Source organism: Amblyomma maculatum, chromosome 7, assembly GCF_055883805.1.
Source record: "Amblyomma maculatum isolate TAMU_Amacu chromosome 7, ASM5588380v1, whole genome shotgun sequence".
In the NCBI taxonomy this organism is placed as follows: Eukaryota; Metazoa; Arthropoda; class Arachnida; order Ixodida; family Ixodidae; genus Amblyomma; species Amblyomma maculatum.
The window spans coordinates 110,961,244-110,982,543 of NC_139350.1; the positions used below are offsets into that span (position 1 = coordinate 110,961,244).

General features: G+C 44.6%; 1 protein-coding gene across 2 annotated transcripts; it reads left to right on the forward strand.

Annotated features, from left to right (window-relative positions):
- The first annotated feature begins 13,179 nt into the window (after window positions 1-13,179).
- Window positions 13,180-21,073, forward strand: LOC146184425 (uncharacterized). Of its 2 annotated transcripts, none has more exons than XM_084609385.1 (3): window positions 13,180-13,584; window positions 16,606-16,695; window positions 20,801-21,073. In XM_084609385.1, the coding sequence occupies exons 1-3, from the start codon at window positions 13,371-13,373 to the stop codon at window positions 20,875-20,877; spliced, it is 381 nt and encodes a 126-aa protein (XP_084465511.1). In that variant the 5' UTR covers window positions 13,180-13,370; the 3' UTR covers window positions 20,878-21,073. The 2 variants fall into 2 exon arrangements, with proteins under 2 accessions (XP_084465511.1, XP_084465510.1); XM_084609384.1 differs by having other exon boundaries at window positions 16,573-16,695; window positions 20,801-21,072.
- The last annotated feature ends 227 nt before the right edge of the window (window positions 21,074-21,300 follow it).

The window sequence follows — 21,300 nt, forward strand, 5'->3', positions numbered from 1 at the left end:
CTACCCTGCTATGGTCAATTGCGAATCACAGGTTGGACCATCATATATATAAACTGTATTATCGGGAAATAGACAGCGTTAGTTGTATTCGTTCAGCGTTTAGTTTTACGCATTCTCAAAGCGAGCTGACGGTCAAGAACCTGCCAAGAGCAGAAGAAGGCTTAGAATTGGCGTAAATAATGCGCAGTGAGGGGTACCAGCATGCGTCTCTAATTGTTCATGCACCTCTCGATCCTTCCTGCATAAATGTCGTCTTGTGAAATAAATACGTGTTGACCCACTGGTTACTGGTCAGTATTGTTCGAGAGAGGAATGAAAAACAAGGCACCCGCTTACCTTGACGTTCCTGCAAAGCGGCTTGGGGGCTTCTGCTACGGGTCGGAGTAATGCAAGTACGTTGAACGCGGCAGGTGCCTGATGGTTGCCGATCGCCTCTGCTTAAAGACGCGAAACACCGTCACCGCCACCAAAAGAAAAGCATCTACTTCGCAGTATTGTGGACGATTCCTGAAACGCCGCTAGGACGCTCCTGCTACACGGACGCATACTGTTAGGACGTCGACTGTGGTTTATACGTGACGGCTGCCGATCGTCTGAGTTGCAAGACGCCAAATGCCGTTACCGCTCATTGAGACGCTGTCTTTGCTTCATGTTGTCGAGTTCACTTCGTCTTTTTAAAGTGTTCATTGTCGGCACCGCTCCAATTGTTGATTGCTCGTTCAGACATTTTAAAAAGTTTAATACTATTGAACAATTATATGAATGTTAGCTTCGAACAGTCGGACGCGGATTTCTTCTGTGGGATCATTAACCCTCGCTACGGTGCATCTCAGCAAACGCGAAGCGTCCGAGACGCAACTCTACGCAGTTAGCTGCCCTTTTTTATTTGTTCCGATAGTAGGATCGAATCTAAGGTTCGCGCTATCAGAAAAATGTAAATCTCTGAAGTTGAAAGAAGGCGAAACCGGGAGCAGCGCAGTTGCAATCTGACCTGACCATTCACAATAAAGGCAGACTTGTCTCCATCTCGGTCGAAAGATTGGAAAGCGAAAGACAGCGGAAATAAAGGCGTGCAAAGTGTGCACGCCCACAGATCCAGCTTTGGAACAGATCTGATAAGTGCACCCTATAGAAAAAATTCTGAGAGCAGTTCACAATCTGCAGTGAAGAAATGCGAAAACCTGAGTGTTGCTGCTGCTCACAGTACATCGTGCGCCCCTCGTCTAACACAACCAGCGTTTCGTTGAACGCATCAAAGTTCAACGGCCTTCTATAATGCGTTTACAGGAAAGGAAAGGCGCAGTGTCTGTCACTCGCAAAATCCCGCTATCATGAACCTCACGATAGACAAGAGAATTTAACATGCGTTTCACTGTCCCTGGCGTTGCGTAGTTCGTTGAAGTGCTAGGCTGGGAATCCTAGGGATGAATGTTTGATTCGCGGTAGAGGCATCATTTTTATTAAGGTGAAAGCTTTTAGGGGGGGGGGGGGGGGGGGCTCATACTGTCGTGAACAAAGCGTGTCCCGCTTTTGCGGCCGCTGTCACGCGGCGTTCATTGGCGCCTGTTCAAGGGTGGGATTGCAGAGGACAGGAACGCTAGACAAGATGATACTTGTCAGGCTTTCAACTTTACTTTAGTCGCTAATGTCCCTCGTAATTTTCCTTCTCGTATGAAGAAAATGGAATGCGATGCTGAAAGAAGAGTTTAAACGTCGGGAGTAGCGTGAATTCCTCATGCTTCAGGGATGCCATATACGATGGCGCCATTCCATTAACTTCACAGCAGTATGTCGGAGGGACGCAGGGATTTACAGTATAGTGGCGCTGCCTTTCAAGGCCAGCCGATACTTAATAATGCTCTCTGAAAGCATGCAACTTTTATTTTTAGAGGGACGTTCCAGTGCGTCTTTGCAGTCAACCATTTTGCCGCAGAATGCCTTTATTTTTCTGCTGAAGTCATCAGGATGATTGACAAGTGGAATAACTCGGTATCCCGCGCAATCTCGCGAAGCAGTTGGACACTTCTCGCTGATGCTCTCTGCTAACGAACGAACATGCTGGAGAGTCATGAGCCATGAGCGGAGGCTTTCGCCCTAATATAGTCTCGCAGGTAGGTCCTATTCCCACTCAGAACCGTCGCTTACTTATTTCCCTCAACCGCCACGAGCGGCCATGTGAGGAGCGGAACGCTGCTTGTGCTCACGCATGCAAGGATGAAAGCGATAAGACCGCGTGATGAACGTTTAAGTCAAGATTACACCTGGGACGCGTTCAGGCGCGGCATTTTTTCAATCATTTGTTATTTTGCAGCAATTTACATTACCGGCGTCGGTTTGACGTCCATTGTTTCAAGCATGACTTCACTATCATCAGCAAGTGAGTAGTTGCGCTTTGGTCCTTCTGCGAACAATTGAGATTTGGCCTCTACGGAGAACCCAGAATTCATACAAAGGTTTGAACGATGTTAACAAGCATGGGGTTACTGACAGGTGTACTTGCCATCGATGAAGTATTAGTAATTTTGCACTGCAAGCGTTTAAGATATAATTATCTGGAAAAATGACAAGTTTTGCTCGCAAGCTACAAGATATTCTGTAATCATTTATATTACAATGTCGTTGCTATGTTGTATTTTAACAAAAATAAAAGCAAGATATTTTTTTTTTCACAAGACTTATCAAAGTGCTCTACTCCGCTTGGGCATTATTAGCACGTTTATGAGGTTCGACCATTCTCTTAGAAGGAAAACGATTCAGGCCCTAGGTTTTTGGATTACATTGCCCAAACATGTCGTTAGGTTTTAGGCATAAAAATTCGGCTACTAGCGTCATTTTCATTTGGTTTGGCTACAGAGTGCGATTTTATCGAGCGGCTGCGATTGTTGGTATTGTGAGGCCAAAAAAATTAGATCGCCTTTTATGTGTCTCTTAGAGGAGAATAGCGAAAGCCTACCCTTCCTCTCCCTTTGTTTGCCTCTCATCGTTTGCCGGTTTTCGGCGTTCGTTGCTGTGCTACATAGTATAACTATAATTGGTTTAAAGGAAAGGCACAGTATCTGTCACACTTTCTCCTCCAAGTGTGACTTTCGACGGTACACCATCAATCTTGTCGCGTGTCGTTCCTTGGTGCAAGTTCAAATGTGGCATTGCAGATTGTAAGAACGCTAGACAAGAACTAATCTTGTGTAATCTTGCCGAAAAATTATAGAGGGCACTTTGGACCACTGAAGTGCGATGAGGTGAAAGCAATTATAGCGTGATGGATCGTAGCCCTTCACTACGGTACCTCTATCTCCATCTCTTCTTTCACTCCCGCCTTCGTCCCTTCCTTTTCGGCACGGTACATGTGTCCGCGGAGAATTGTGACAGATACTACGTCGTATCTATCCTGTAAATCAATTTTGAAGGCCGCTGATGCCTGCTGTACTAACGCCTCCTAGACATCTGCGTCTGCTTTTGTTTGCAGTGTGGTGCGGCGTTCGAGGAAGCGGCAAATTAAAGGCGCCGCACAGACGCCTGGATCGGACGCTCGGCGGGCTCAGCTTGTTTAATGCATGAATCGCCTGGTGACGCCACGACCTGCTATGACGGTACATCGCACGCCCCTTGTTGAACACAACCAGCAATTTATTGAACGCATCAAAGTTCACCGGCGTTCTACAATTCTTTTACAGGAAAAAAAAGGCGCAGTATCTGTCACTCGCGGAATCCTATCATCCTCACAGTATATAGATAAGGGGAATGGCTTCGGTTGCATTGGCACCGCGCCAAAACTGGCACAACGCCTGCAACGTCCTCAACACCGCAGCTGTTACCACCGCGGAAGAGGTTGCCATCGCGTTAGCTCTGACCAATTCCTCCACCAAAAGTAGTCGTTAGCGATTCTCAACAAGCAATTCGTAACTTCGATGCAGGTCGTATATCACGACAGGCGTACACTATCCTCCGATTTCTCCCCTTACGGTCTGCACCTCGTCTTCTCATATGGGCCCCAGCCCATGAGGCGCTCAGCGGGAACGCACAGGCGCATGCTCTAGCCGGAGAAGTTAGCGACCGGGCGGAGCATCCTCATCAGCCTGCCGCTTCCTCTGATACTACCCAAAGTACTCATTTACGCATGGTTACGTACACGGACATCCTCCAGCATTATCGGCTCGAACGGTGTCTATAGACCCTATTCACTATCACGTTTAGCAGGCGGCGGTTGTGGCAACCCTGTATTGCGGAGACGCCATATTGTTGGGCGGTTCGAAACTAAAAAGCGTCTATCAGCGTCCTCCCTACTGTGTGTCACTCATTTGTCGGATACTTGAGACGCCGTTTGGAACGCCGTCCAACCAGAGATCGGATTTCACCTACGCCGTGTCATGATTCGCCGTAGGCCCCCTTCTCTCTCTCTTTCTTTCTCCCTCTCGTACGTTGCGTTATGCGTTCCATGGATGCCAGGAAGGCTGCAATGACGTCACGTGAATAAGCTATATACCCCCTGCACACCGGGAACTATCCCGGCGCGAGGCCGCTCATTGGTGCAAAATACAAAAAGAAACCTTTCCAAACCCATGGCTATATAGCAAACGTTTCTCAAATTGCATCTACGTGCAAACACTGCTCACAACCGGCCACATTCAATCACATGGTGTGAACATGTACACGACACAACGCAGATAATTCAGCTGCAGTGGATACGTGGGAGTCCTTCCTGCGTACCACCGAGTTCGCCCAACAGCGCCAGCTCATTTTGCGCGAATTGGAGGCCGCGGAGTTCCAAGGGATCCCTGCTGACCTTTTCTAAGCAGTGCAACCAGTCTTTCGGCTGGTTCCCCTTATTTGGGAGTAAATAAAGAGCTTATGATCATCATCATCAAGGGGAATTACGAAGAACGTTTCACGATCCGAGGTGTGGCGCAGTTGATAAAGCGCTGGGCTGGGGATCCGAAGGATGGAGGCTCGATTCCCGGTGGAGACAAGGTTAGTTTATTTTTAACTCTCGCTCTCGAAAGCGTGACACCTCTGCTGAAAACCTTCTGCTGACATCCTGTTGTCGACAACAATGAGGCATTAAAGGCTTTCGCTTTAATATGAGATATCTCGCGCACAACTCTCGCGCACGGGATTTCGTTCCATGAGCCCTAAAAAACATTCTCAAAGTCGGCAGGTATCTGTGACCACGGAATAAATAAGAGAAGAGTGCCGACTCCGGCGCGTTGCAATGCACTCGGCATTTGCGGTTCTGCTACACGAACGCCGAGTCCGCGTCCGGCGCTCAGCTTGGCACTCTAGTCTCTCCCTGCGCTCTCCTTTTGCGCGCTTTCCTCCTCTCCCTATTCGCCTTGCAGAAATAGTCTCATCGACATGCCACCTCTAGAGATTTCCGCGCTCGAAACGGAATATCCCCTTTGCGCTCCGTTCACACTAGGCCGATCTACGTCGGCGGACCATCGCCAGACGTATCTTTTGCGTGGTCGTCGTGCTTTTCACACGGCGACGACGCCGACGGCGCGCCGATGGCCGACCGACGGGGATGTTGATCGGCCGACGCCGAGAGCGAATAGGGTGCCTCGATATCAGCGCCGCCGTACAGCGGCGCGCTACATCGAGGCACCCTGAGAGCGAAGCGATCGGGCTGCCGTCGGCCGATTTCCTAGTCGCACTGCGACGACGCGTGCCTCACTGCCCGCGCCGACCAATAATAGTTGCTGCCTTCACCTCGCCCCGCCCACAGTCGCGTCTCTCGTCTGCTGCAGACCCCTGGGCTACTGATTTCGATACCTGCTTCTCACTTTTTACCACTTGTTCACCAAATAGCGCGCGCATTCGCTAAATGAATACTTCATGATATTAGTAAATGCTTTGCCATTTCCCGTGTTAGCGAGAAATTTTATCGGGAATGCGCCGATGACGACGAGTGCATGCCATCGCTGCTGCAGCTTACATGTGTGTTACATACACACACGCTGCTCGTTTTCATGGCAATACAACCGTCTGCCGGGCTCTACCCTACTGAAAAAGTGTATGCGAAATGTACGAGATTGCTACGATGTGTACGAGAAATGTGGGAGATTTCTAAGAGCTATGCGATTTGTACAAGAATTCTATGAGGTCTCTTAGAGCGTCTACGTTGTCTCGTAGAGTTGTACGAGGATTGTACGATGTCTCGTAGGGCGTCTACGGTGTCTCCTAGAGCGTGTACGATGTCTCGTAGGGTTGTACGAGGATTGTAGGATGTCTTGTACAGATGTACGAGGGCTCAAGCAGCTTCTAGAAGATCTCGTACAGCTCACGTAAAACCCCCGCAGACGCCGTACGCACTCTCGTAGAGCTCGTACGCTCAGTTGTAGGAGACATCGTAATGCTCGCTTAAAATCACGATGCTCGTGCAGCACCAGCATTCGATTTCGCAGTGCTCATTCAGGGTCCATGCGAGTTCAGTTGGCTGACTAAGCCTCCCCGTAAAAAATTAAACCAGTTATAACATGGTTCCATTCGGCCCCACACTGACCCAATTAGATACAGCCATATATGAGCTCAAATGGGCACAAAATTACGACCAATTTGGCAGGTAACGGAATTACCCAAATGGTTTTGCAAACAATGGGCACTCCCAATTGTTCTCACGTTCATAATGATCATTTAGAATCCCAACTGGATTTTCCATATTATACAGGATTACAATTCATATATGTCGCTACCCTATTGGATATCAAAGTGGTTTTGAAAATTTGAATTGGTTCCCGGGATTTCAAATGGCACTTCATATGGTATATATATAGTTCTCAATTGGATGTTCTTGTTGGTTTGGAAGATATTCATAGGCGTATGTCCTCATCCGTTCAGTTCAGTTCAGTCGTGTCCGACTCTTCGTGACCCTATGAACCATATCACGCCACGCTTTCCGGTCTCTCACTATCTTCCTAGCATCACATAACTTCATCTGCAGCGCCTCGAGGATGCCATCTAATCATCGCGTTCGCTGCCTACCCCTTCTCCGGTGACCATCAACCTTTCCCAACATCAAATCTTTCTCGAGCGACTCCTCTCTTCTCATCAGATGACCAAAGTAGCTGAGCTTTAACTTTAGAATTTGAACCTCCAATGAGCAGTCAGGGTTTATGGTCGACAATATCGACTGATTAAATCTTCTGGCCGTCCAAGGAACTCTCAAGATTCTCCGCCAGCACCACAATTCAAACGAGTCAATTCTTCGGTGGTCAGCCTTCTTCACAGCCCAACTCTCGCATCCATACATCACAACTGGAAAGACCATAGCACAAGTTATATGGATCTTGGTTGGCAGACTAATGTCTCTGCTCTTTACTAGGCAGTCAAGGCTAGCCATGGCTCTCTTTCCCAGAAGTAGGCGTCTCCTAATTTCATGACTGCAGTCTCCTTCCGGGGTTACCTTGGAGCCCAAGAAGAGAAAATCTGTCACGGTTTCCACTTCTTGTCCCTCTATGCTCCAGGACTTGATGGGGCAAGACGCCATGATCTTTGTCTTTTTAAGGTTCAGTTTAAGTCCAAACTTCTCACTCTCTTCTTGTACGCGCATCAGAAGTCTCTTGAGCTCCACTTCACTTTCTGCCATTTAGTGGTATCATCCGCATGTATGTCCGCAGGTTACCTTGGAGCCCAAGAAGAGAAAATCTGTCACGGTTTCCACTTCTTGTCCCTCTATGCTCCAGGACTTGATGGGGCAAGACGCCATGATCTTTGTCTTTTTAATGTTCAGTTTAAGTCCAAACTTCTCACTCTCTTCTTGTACGCGCATCAGAAGTCTCTTGAGCTCCACTTCACTTTCTGCCACTTAGTGGTATCATCCGCATGTATGTCCTCATATTTGACAGTTAAATAGAAAAGATCATTAAGAGAATTAAAGTTTGTGTCATAGTTTTACAGTTTATCACCGAGTTAGACAGTTGATACCAATTTCCTTCATCTGGTTGGCGAACCATATTGTATTTACATGTTAATTCCTGAATAATCATTGATATATATGCCATATATATTTCAAGTTTAATGCTTTCGTATATCTACATGGGCGTGCTGCTTACATTGAATGTAAAATATAGGCAATAGAATACATATTCTTTAATAAATACAGAGTTCAGCATGAACATATCACAAAACAAAAATGTATCCGCAATATATATATCATGGCATGAAAGAAATGCGGAAGAAATAAGATGAACTAAGACAAGATTTGAGCATTGTAACTTAATTCATTGAACGCACATCAGTGGCATAACATGCAGAAGGTCAAAGATTAACTATAATGATCAGTGCAAAATATAAGAAGAGAAAGTAGTTACACAAAGTTAAAATAATTTTGGAGCTTCAGCTAGTTTACCTCAATAATAGACGTGACAGCATCTTAAACATGAACTGCATTTTCATTCTGCAAATTTTCATATAATTTTTCTCGTTTGAAGTTATCTACTTTTCAAAATTATTACCAATGTAACAGCATTCCCTAAATGCCCCACTAACACACCTTTGACCCTACATGGCTATAGACATTGCATGCAGAGGGCACACATGGGTTGAGCTTTAGTATCAACGTATTTATTTTGTTAAACTACTATTTTCTGAAATGTCCTCATTAGAAGAGCTTCCTTGATAATTGGCTTCATTTGCACCCTCCCTATTTTGTTAGCTTTATTTCACTGTGAGATGTTTGAAATTCTCACACGAGGTCATGTAACTGTGATGTCATGACCAATATGTCGACTAATCGGGATTTCTTTGGTATTTATTGTGCAGAATCTTTTCAGTCGAATGAGAACTGTTCACTTAAAGTTTAGTAAATGATGTTCCTGCTGCACACCTTGACTAGCACTGCCCTTCGTTCATTGTATCTGCCACTATGCTGTGCGCACAATGTTGATGTGTTGCCGCTGCCATGTATACGATAGTCAAACTGGCAGTCAAAATCACCCTTATATTGTGTTTTGCATATGAATGGAGGTGACGCACTATAACTGCACAGCTTTACCACCGTCAGGCATCACAAGTTTGTATGAAGAATTGGCTTAGAGTTTCATCTGTAGAAGGAAAAGTAAGTGTGATAACAGAAATGTGAAAGCCAACTCCAGTACTGAACTTCACGAACTCATAATCCCTTGCAAAGACCACAGAAAGACAATTCTCAAACGACTGAACAGCACTAACAGATGGGGTGGGAGAGAAGATGACAACAATTCTGCTTCTTTCTCTACATCACTCATTTGGCTGATTATAAACAACCGGACTGACTCTCTTTTTCAGCTCAAGGATATGCCGAGCAAAAAAGTTGCTACAGCCTTTTGAGTTTTGACTTGCACATCTACATCTATACGCCATTTTTAAGTTTCCTGAGACTATAACAAACCCTTGCTGAACTGAACTACTCTGAATTGAAGCTTTCTGCTGCATAATGACACTTGCAAATGCTGTCAGTCTCATTGTCAAATGAAAAAAAAAAAAAAGAAACGATTGAGTCGGTGATCTTAGACTGATGAAAAGATGCAAAAATCCTAGTACTTTATGAGGGGCGATACCAACAGTATATGTGTTGCATCTCGAAGCTATGCATACTATACACATATATATGCTGCAGCATAATATTGCAAGGAAATGTCTTTTAGATGGCATATTTTTCAGTGTCACTGTAGGCTGCGTCACGCGAGATGCGTAACCTATTGAAGAAAGCTGCACGTTCAACGATCGTCCACCAATATATGCTGTGCAGTTTCCAACAGCAGTGCATAATTATTTATGCTGCATGGAACAAGCAGCTTGGCTGCATTTGCTTCTTTACTGCATGTATGCTGTAGGCCACAGAGACAAGTTGAAATATTTGTATGGTCAGTTTCATTAGTGCTTAATTGAAGTAACGTGCACGCAAACAGGTGTAGGTAAAAACGTCCCCGGAAAAAACGTCTCCGGAAGAAACGTCCCCTGAAGAAGCGGCAACTAGGAAAAAACGTCCCCAAGGCCAAAATCGGCCCTAAAAAAGATTTATTCTGGAACACACATGAAAAAAACCAACAAATGTTATGCCATTCTTTCTCGGCTTTAAGTTAAGTGTAATCATCATATGGAACCTGCGTCCTCTGGGGGCCCGAAATGTTTACAAGAACTGCGTAAATTAAAGCATGTCACTGTCACTGTATTACCGCTGCCATATTTTTTTTTGTCATGAATGCCCGCATCAATTCGATGTTCGCGGTCAATTCCAAGCCGACAGGTGAAACCGCTGTAATAAAGTTTACATGCATCATTCATCATTGCAGTTCGCCACGGAGAAACGTAGTCTACGTCCTATAGCGCAAGACTCCAGCCCCGTTCGGGGACATTTTTTCCTACTTCGCCAATAGGGACATTTTTTCCGGGGACGTTTTTACCGGATCCCCACGTAAACACCCCACACTGTCTTCGCTTGAAGCTTGACCGGTAAGCTATTTTTGCATGTCGCATATCTTGCCTGACTGCAGGCGCCATGCTTTCACACAACTGTTTTTGCTTTTGCTGTAAGCTAGAGCCATTAAAATTTCATCACCATTCAAGAGTTGAACTGGTTGAACACTGATAGTAGTGATGCACACATCACAAAAGAAAGTATCACTCGCGGGTGACCAGTGGAACAGTGTGCGAGCAGGATTCGGCGTCTGTTTCCAAACAAATCACTTGATCTTTCAATATAAACACACAACTAAAACAATGGCCACTGTCGCTGTTTATGATCAGGAATTTTCGCAAGGAACTTGGCGATGCATTGGGCCAAAGCTCCGATTTGCTGAACCACCGCAACGCATTTCTTATCTGTCAACCCGACGTACATGACAAGCACGCATAGTTTTTCCAGCATCGCAAAAAAAGAAGCGAAACTCACGGTGGTCGTTTCCGCCACCGCTAGCTTTCGCTAGCACCGCCACATTCAGGGTTGCCAGGTCCAAAAAACGAAAAGTAGCCACAAAAATGGGAAAAGTAGCCAGAAAGTAGCCAACCAGAGGAAGAGCAATAAAAAGTAGCCAAAAAGGAGCCATGGGGCCATGCATGCGGCAGTAAATAGAGCGCTCACTGCAAAAAGACAACCAAAAAAATTCGTTTAATAGTTGTTTTATTGCAACGCTCGTGAAGAAACAAATGCCAGTTGCGTCTTATAGCAACCAAATCACGTAGAAAAGTTTTCTGAAAAAAAAAAAAGCTGGCTGCGTAACACGGCGATATTATATAAACAGACATAAAACTAAACTGACCAGATAAACACAAGTGTTATTAAAAACTTCTCTGTGATGATTAGAAACAGTATAAAATGCACAAAATTATGTCCACGAAAAGGTAAGTATAAAATGTTAGTGGAGTTGGACGTCTCAAACAATGGCTACAAAAGGAGAATACGACGAAACGAAACTGCAACCACTCAGGTACGATGTTCAGGCCTGTCGTAAATAGTTGAGTTGACCTTCTCAACCATGGTTTGGGTTTATCAAGGATACGGCCAATGTGCAGGGGGTGTTCACATGATCACACACACTTCTTTTTGATCATGACTACTAGACGTTGGACGGGAACCTTCGGTTTTTCAAGTATAATATTACATTATCGAGAGGCGTTTACCTTGCCTAGAGATATAGAAATCATTCTTTCATAGGTATACGGAGTATATTCGTAAGTTCCTTGACACCAGTGCCTAATAATGTTCGGCGAATTGCGGTCAATGAATGGTTGTCCCCGCTCATTGATCGCATTGAAAGTGCGCAACTGTTTTATTCAGTGAACAAACTAGAGTGCAAAAGCCACTTTCACACTGATAAGACAAACCTATGGACGGAAGATGCACTCATGACAAATTTATTGTGAGCGGGTGCACGCTAAATAAGACCTACTGCGCGCAAATATGCACGGGCAAAGAAAAACATTTCGAAGCAGTTCGTGGTAAGCCTAGCTAGTGTGTTAGCTCGGTTGTTGTGATGTTTATCTAAGTTTGGCTAGCTAGCATAATACGTTTACACTTGCCCCTTAGTTGGCCATCTATAATGCGAAGTTCCGCTTTAAGTGCAGTTAAATAATTAGCACTAATTAATTCGGTTTGATAACTAGCACAACTCATTTGCATTCAACCTAAGCTTTCGAAAGGTATATGACTCGATGCTATAATTCCAATTGTGGTTTTGATTGCATATAGCTCACTAATGCAAATATGGATCGCTAACTGAGAGCATTTGGATTCATCCTAAGCTTTTCAACGGTATATGACTTGATCGTCTAGCTCGAAGTTTAGTTTTATACAAAATTAACTAATTAACGCAGATTAATGAGGATCGCTAACTACCACAGTGCCCTTACACTTGACCTAAGCTTCCCAACGGGATACGACTCGATGCTGCAGCGCAAATTTGGGTTTCAAGTGCGATTTACTAAATATTTAATTTGGCCCGTAGTTGGTCAAAATAAGTGTATAATTAACCAATGATCCAAACTCAAGGTTTATCACGTGACATATACTATGCTTAGCCAAGCTAGCTTGAAAGTAGCGAAATAGACTAAACGGCCGCTTTGGCTTTCTCTGATCTTAAAGTTTAAAGCACCAGCTTGGGTCGTTTTCTCGTTTTGCGAAGTTTTACAGCGGTGATGGAGTTCACGCTCAAAAAAAAAAGTACAAAGTCAGAGGCAGTACTAGATCCTGGAGCGCAGACCTGGCCCAAAAACGCGCGCTTCACTGATTGCTGTGGCCGGCCGGCGGGCGCCAGGGAGAAAAAGCGTGTCGTGCGCAGAGCTCACAGCCGCCGCACCATCTTAGCCGCGCGAGGAGAATTGAGGAGGAAAGCGCGGCGCGGAGGAGAGTGTCGCTGCTTTCAAATTATCAAGGGATTTTGGTGGATGGATGTTAAGAACATCCCCTTTGAAACAGGGTGGAGACAGTCGTCATCATGCACAGTTGGTTGTATTGCAGCGCTACCGTTGATAGATTTGCTATCTGTCTGTCCATAAAAACGAGCATCCTGAACAGCGCGCAAACGGGCTCGTTGGAATAGGCGAAAATTTTTCAAAAGTAGCCAGAAAGTAGCCAAGTAGCCAACCTAAATTTTTTGTCGCCAGGCGGCTCAGAAAGTAGCCAATTTGGCGTAAAGTAGCCAAATCTGGCAACCCTGGCCACATTTCTGAATGCGCAAACTACAGGCGCGCATACACGACAAACATGTAGCGTTAGTGCGTAGACACTTGACATCGTGCTTGCCGCTGTTAGGCGAACAGCAAAGCCGTTGAAGTCGGCAACTTCCGAAACCGAAACAAGTCGAAACCAGCCGAAGCAGCCGAAGCTGTAGTGCTAGTCATAGCCATTGGTGGCGGCGTCGCGGCGTCGCGCTTTCTTTTGTGCTGCTGGCGGCGTCATGCTCTCGAGATTTGCGAGGCACAAAGCGCAGCAAAATAGCTCGTGCGATGTGCAGAAGCGTCGTCAGGTTCTGTGTAAACCTGTGCAAAAAGTGTGCCGGCGTGCCCAACAGATAGTGCGTCTTCCTTTGTGCGCTTTCCCTGGAAACACTACGCTGACGGCGGGACTATTGGAGGGCGGTCGCCACCCGGGACACGTTTGGCATCTCAGATGTAAGTAAATTTCCTTCTGTCCTGCACATTCTTCTGAAAACAGCGCAGAACTGGTCATGCATGCTAACACAATGCTAGTTTGTTAGTTCGTAAACAACAAGACGCGTTCATAACAAACGGTTGTTTGGTTTTGACAAAGTAAGGGGAGGGGGGGGGGGGGTGTGTTAATGCTTTTGCAGTGTCTTGGAAAAGAGACAGTGTCGTGGGCTGCACGATTGGAGTAAAATATGCCGTGCAAATCATCATTCGTAAGCTCATTGCGGGGTGCATGATGCCGGTGCCGTACTGCGATTCAGCCTTCGGCAAGAATTTAGTATGGGCAACTTCGTAAGTGCCTCGACCCGGTCCTTACGTTGTGCTGCAGTTGAAGCTCCGGCGCTTGTGCATTGAATTTACACGAACTGAATAAGCGGTAAAACCTACCTGCGTTACGACAGGGCTAGCTCATTATTCAAATGTTCTATAAATATTGCGGATTATGGGATAAGGAGCCGGCGAACACGCGACGGCAGTATGATTCAGCTGTAATCGTACTTAAAGCACCATTGTCGAGCCTTGGGTGCAAGTAGAAGGTAAAAAAAAAAAGTGTTTTTAGCTACTTTTGAATTTTTTCACCTGTATTGGCTTCACATTTTCTTTTGCATAATTTGTTTTGACTGAAGTAATCCACAAAAACTACAAAGTGCATATAAATGACAGACACCAAACTCAGGCCTTCAGTCCAAAAATAGCAGTACGGTGTAAAGTTAATTATGCATTCAACAGTACCAATAGTATTGATTTTCTTGTGTAATTATCTACAAATGAAGCAAAAAAATCTGAACTAATTGTGCTGAGATGCCCCATCGACATCTTCCCTGATATGAAATGTGAATCAAAATGTGTGCAGGTTTTTTTGTACTCAGTGTATGAAATTCATGCAGGTTTTAAATTGAGGAGTGCATGCAGGATTCATAGCAAAACAAGCCTTTGTTCAAGGTATCATTCCAGTGTGGTGTTTTTGTTTAAATTTATGCATGTTTTGTAGAAACAACTGTAGATGTTGATAAGGAAGTGGTTTCGGGGGGTGGCTGCTCCTGGCCCTACGGTGCTGCGATTGGTAGGTCACCGCAGCTTGCGGCGGGGGCTAGCCTGCCACTGGATTTCTATCTGTTGTAGGCAGTCTTTGTACCTACTACCGTTTCAGTGGTGGACGACGGCTGTTGCGACGTGCCTCTCTCTCCCACTTTTTTCTTCTCTATTTTCTCTTCTGTCCTCACGAGGCAGTGGAGGTGGCTCAGCTACAGAGCCAGTAGTAGGCCCATGCATTTTCGTTATCTTCTTCCTTTAGTCGCAACAACAAGTGGTGGTGTGTCTGGATCTAGCTCATGAATGGCTACCACATTTATGAATCGTTTGGTGGCCGCATGCACTTCCATACATGGTTTGAACAGTCACGTTACATTCTGCAATTTACTTCTTTTTACTTTTTGGATGGATGTGTTTCCACTTTTGAGTGCGTAGCCTTTCACAATTCATAATTGATCAGGTGAGCGTGTTTTGACATGATAAAAGGTTTGGCAGTTCGATAGCATTGGCCCGTCATGATGCACAAGCAGCGGACTGCTTGCTGCGCTGGTGCCAATATCTTCCTAGATATCACTTGATCATCATGTCAGTGTTGAGATCATTTAATGGAAGTGTGCAGATAGCTATAATCCCACATTTTCTTCACTGGCTTGCAGGCAGGAACTTGTCAACAAAGCAGCTTTAAAAAGGAAAGCTCACAAAAATTATTTCTCTAATTGTCTGTTAAAACTGGAAAAAATTATTGTATAACTAGACTGCTCACTCACCATGTCAACTTCAGCAAAAAAAAAAAAAAGGGTTGGATAATAGAGGCAGTTGCACTGCAGTCCTGATAAATATGTTGAAGTTGTTGAAACATAACTTGAGCTTTGAGTGCAAAATGAATCCAAGCTAGATCTGCTAGAGAGCAAGTAAAGTTGAAAGATGGAAAGATGGCACTTGACTGAATTCTCTTGTGAAAATTTATATATCTGGTCCGACTCTGCACATTCTTCCGAGTTGACGTAGTGGGAGCTAGGGATGAACTTTTGCCTTTCTTGGTGCACTGCTTGTGTGTAACCCGAGTTGGGGTGGAACATTGCATGTTCAGAGGGTGGTAGGGAAGCAAACTTGGTGGCACTAGGAAGGCTATGAACAATATGAGGATGATAGGCTGCCTTTAGACTGACTGGCTTGCATTTCTCGGTGTGTTTTGTATGTGCGAATGTTCCATAAGCTGCCACATATGTCTTGGATTTGATGTTGAGGTGACTGGAATGATCAAAAACTCAATGTTATGATCGAAGTCCTCAGAACATGCTGTGATTTTACTCCTGGATTAAGTTGCAGACATTGTTTGCTGGGCATACATACCTTTGAGAGGAAATCCAGTAGATGAAGGTACGGGCAGTGCTTGCTTATTATTCCAACCTAACTGCTCAAACAACGTCACCATTTTCTGGAAACAGATTGTTCAAGCTTCCAGCCTTCCGGTTGTTCACTCGTGCAGTACAGTGAAGCGCATTTACGCCTTGGCACATGGCAGGCTCAGGGGCTTGTTCATCGCTACTGTACTAAGTTAGACCTCAAGTTGACTCGAAATGCCTTTTTCCATTGCCATGAAGTAGGGTTTAAAAGAAGGTTTGATGACGGACATACTGTTTGCTCTGCTAGCAAGTAACGAAGAGTTAGCATAACATTTCTTACAAGTTACACTATCTGGCACCTCTTGATGTGTGTTGTGCCTGCTACGCCACTGAATCCTTTGTGTGAGATCGGAGGTCCCTGCAGGATCACAGACTTATAATGCTACTTAAATTATGAGCAGATCGAGGTGGTAGATAGTAAAACTCTGTTAATGGTGAATACCAATAACAGACTGTGGTCACTTACAGAACATTCTTTTCTGCTCATTTTGGACCAACTGTATTCCAAATGCAGATCCGGAACACAGGTTTCATCTTCCAAATGCAGATGAGGAGCGATTGCTGAGCCAAGATCGCTCCATGGAGCAGTCTGGATTGCTCTGCCGAAATCAACAGGACCGGCTGGAAATTTACTTGAGTATGTGTTCAGCTGCACCTACCATTTCCAGTAGATTGTCTCTGCTGCGCTTGCTGTGCCCTCTGCAATAATCGACTATTGGTACTTGCCGCTGCTACGAGTGCAAATTGCTGTCATGAACTAGTGCTCACTTTTGAGGACAGCAAGTCTGAGAGCAGCAGTATTCTGCAATAATCTTTTTTAAAGACCTCAGCTCAGAGTGCGACTGGAATACTATGTGCAGAAACAATCTTTGTGTGCTATTTGTGAACTCGAAGCCATTCCTCAACTCTGAAACAGTGAAAACAGTGATCTGAGCCTTTGTTTTATTTGAGAATAGTGCCAAAGAAATCTTACCGTGCTTGCCCGCACTAGACTATCTGAAAGAATGGCATAAACTGTTGAGGTCAACACCATTCTAAGACCTATTACAGGTTTAAAACAGACGACAAGTGTACACGAAGCACAGGCTAGCGCACAGAATGACTGGCAATTCCTCTGTCAGTCCATGGGCACTACCTACTTGCGCTAGCATGAGTTCCAAACACAGTCGGGACACAATCTGTGCTGGATGCAAGTGCTCTGTTGTGGAGCGGGCAATCCACTTAAGTTCTGGGATTGTAATTCACTATGTGTGGAGGAAAAGCAAGTGAAGATCTCTCTGCTGGCATATGTCACATTGCCTGCTGCCATCGCTTTTGGTTTCAATATGTGCTAGTGACAGGAATGCTCACAGCACAAGTGGGAGTGGAGACACTGATCTGCGCCATTATGGAAATGCCAAGATGTTAGCATGGGCAAACATCTCTTTGCATCACCACGAAGGTTGCTAAGGCTCAGCTCCATGTATGAGCAAGCGAGTGCAGTGCAGGCATATGTCAGACAGCTCGTTAACTATGGGCCTACAGCAACAGCTGCCATACCTTTAATGAGAACTCTAGACTAAAAAGGCAATTTTACAAAGAGCAAAGTAAATGATGATAATGACTTTTTTTTTTATTTAACAAAGCAGGTGGTCAGAGTGAAGAACTCATGCCACGACTGTTAATATGCCTCTACTGCCCCATTTGTAAAGCAAGCAGATTGAAGTTCTCGAATGAGCATGTTTACAGTCGTGAGCAGCTCTGTTAGATGTGTGTCCATGGGGTGGCACAGTGTTTCATTGTTCAAAAGAATACTAAACAAAAGGTGGTTTGGAACTTAAAGGGGAAAGAACAGAGAAGCTGGCTGTATTTTTGTTTTGTTTTTTCCTAAAAAAAAAAAGAAGCTGGCTGTAGATGCAGAAATACTGTGAATGGTGAGAGGTGGACAGGTGCCAAGCAGTCGTGAACTGCACCTGGACTTTGCAAGGAGCCTCATGCTACTCATGAGCCACAGTTTGGCCATACCTAGCTTATATAAGCTTGACTTGTACAAAACATGCCTGCAAATGCAACCCTGCCTCAAGGCTGCCTACACCCTACTGTGGCAGCTTCAGCGTTTAGGACATTTGACTAGTGAGCTGGGTGACGCGGGCTCGGTCTTAGCTGGGGTGGTTGCATTTCGATGGTGGAAAAATGCTAGGTGCCCATGTGCTTTATAGTGTCAGTGCACATTAAAGAAGCGTAGATGGTCGAAATTATCCAGAGCTATCTACAATGGCTGACCCTCGAAGTCAGTTTTTTTGGCATGTTGAACACCATGATCAAATCAAGGCTGCCTACTGTTAGCATTAGTAGAGTACCTTCGCAATGCCACAAAGTCTGCCCCTCACCACACTCCTAAATTTCGTTGTTTGCAACTCTACTCAGGTTACTTAGTTTGACGACCCCTTTTCCTGAAACAGTAGCAGTTGACGAAAAGAAGTGTAAAAGCATATCTCACGCCCATGCACTGAACTCCGAGAAAGATGCTGATTTGGTCATAATTTTTTTTTTTCATGAGAATTTGGTCAGTGTCATAATATGACCCTTGGAAAGTCATATCTCTACTGAAATGTTCATGTGATAATCTGGGTAGCTTTTATAGATGGCTTGGATGATATCATAAGTGCTATGATGGTGAACTGTGCTTAGTGTCTGCAATACCTGCATGATGAAGATGGTGAATGCAAATTAGACAGATTTTTGCTCTACTTTTGGTTCACCAGTGGGTGCCTAGTGAGCCTTCAGTGCAAGCTATCCATAGGTTCACTTTCTTCATGCAATTTACATAGCTGTGGAGTTCTCATAATAGCAGAAGTATCATATTTATGGGTCACTAACTTTTTTTTTAATGTAAGATAAGTAAATACGCCGTCAGCAACCTTAGAGCGCAGCATGCTCTTTACCTGTATTACCTGTTTATCATGGATAGAATAATGATGCTGTACTCCTGTGCTACTTTCAGTGTTCAATTCTACACGGTAGCACATCACTATACTCAGGGTTAAATGTCTGGCTATGCAGCTGAAGCTAGGCAAGAAAGTGAAGGCAACATACCTCTCTTCCCTTGCCATGTAGAGTGGGTTACTTCAGCGCTAGTGACCTTGCATTAACTCTCCAACTTTCTCCCTTCACTTCAAGCCTGCACATGCCTAGCCCAAATAGTGAGCAAACCACTCTCCTCGGCAAAGAGACTAAAACTTGTCTCCTTTCCTTTCGTACCTTGGCTGCATAGCCCACAACATGTCTCCGTGTATAGCAAGATTCAATGCCATATTTCCTCTTACTGTCGGAGCACCCTCTGCTTCTGCTGTACCACCCTTGCAGCAGCCCAGTGTTTTGTTTACCACATTTATTCATGTCTGTGCAAGCTACACTGGCATGGAGAGGTGCATTTCTGAGCCAACTTTCATGCTTTATGATGATACTCTCTTTGATCGCCTTTAAGTTGCATCAAACCTGGTCATGTGTGTTGGTCAGTACCAAATGAAGTAAATTTCTTTGACTAACATACTTTGAGAAGGATGGCAATTTGCATGAGTTGGTAAGGCGTCATCTTGAAAGTAGCAGCACGAAAAAACAAGGATGTGAAAGGAGGCAAGCAGGCAGTAACTCGCAACTAAATTTTATTGATGCAAACATGAAATATATAAAGCCAAGCAACGCTGCAAACTGCTCAGTCACTGATAAGCAGACAGCAAAACATCAATCACTAAAATATCCGAGCAGTTCCATTTATGTAGATATAGGTAGAGGTACCAACTTGGCTGTGCATTGTAAAGAATGCACTGGTTGCTTTCAGTTTCTTTCAGCTGCGCACATTCTGGCTGTCATCCATTTCAAATCAGCTGGAAAATCATTGAAGCTGAAGGCATTTCACGACTAGGTAATGAATGTGCTAGTGAGCCGTCCATCGTGTTAACATGCAGTGAGTTGGGATATCTAGATTAGGGAAGTGCTCTTAAATTTTAGTGACTCATGTTTTGCTTTCTGCTTATAAGTGATTGAGTGGTTTGCATTGTTGCTTGACTCCTTTATATGTTGCAAGTTAGTGCCTGTCTTGTCTCCTTTCACAGCCTTGTTTTTTCGGGCAGCTTGTTTCAAGATAAAATACAATTTCTGCTACTTAGGTCATAAAATGAATTCTAATGAAGTTCCACATCTCTTAGAAAAGTAGTATTGTAGTTACAGGCATGTATTAAGGCCCTGCACTACAAATTAAGAGGCTCGCTCGATATAAAGCATAAAGGGAGAGCTTGTCTGATCTTGGGCCTAGTGGGCATTAGTGGATTATGGATAGGTTGATGTTAAAATGTACTTGCAGTTAAAATCAAGTAAATGCTTTATTTGTAACTAGGGGCACTGTGATGCCTGACCTGTTCTTTTGCCAGGCTGGCGACGAGATGGAGTGAAAGGATTTATTTCAGTGTTGGTATGTCTCGGGTGATGTCAACATTGTTTCTTCTCTGGCTTTATAGGCAGTCGAATTCAATCCTAAAGTGAAAGTTTGAACCCAAAAAAATATTAATCTAGGATTACTTAGCAGGCAGAGGCGAATTCATACAGTGACTTACACCAGCATGCCACGCATCATTTCAAGAAAAAAAAAGTATTGTGGTGTTCCTATTCTATGCCTTTATTTCTTGCTCACAAAGCCTCTGCATGTAGGTCTTGCACTATATTACGCTTTGATTTGTTGGTTCATGGTACTTTTTACCTTACAGCAAGCTCCATGTGGCTTCAAAGCAATGGCTTCTTCAAGCTCTACAATACCCTTTGCCAGAATCACACAGTGCTATGATGGGCAAGTAGGACATTGATGTAAGTGCTGAAGACATTTTTCAGCATGTGTAGTTTCTTATCTGCCTAACCTACTATTGCATTTGTGGCTCCTTATGTTTATTTTGAGGTTCAGGTTTCTTCAGTGTTTTCTTTGATTGCTGCCATTGCTTACTGGCTATGGCATTTGGCTGCTGAGCCTGAAAATATGGAATGGAATGGTGCCTGGGGCCTGTCGATACAGGCAAAATGCAAATTTGCCTACATGTTGGGCAGTGCCAGTGCACAGTTTAAAGAACTTTTTGTGGAAGAGGGAGGGCTCTGGAAATTAGCCCAGAAGCCCTCTTTCATGATGTCTCTCATAGCTCATGTTCAGCTTTAGGGTAATAAAAGGACATTGAGGACAAGCTGAAGCTAGCTTGTGTTATACATTTCTGCATTCTAT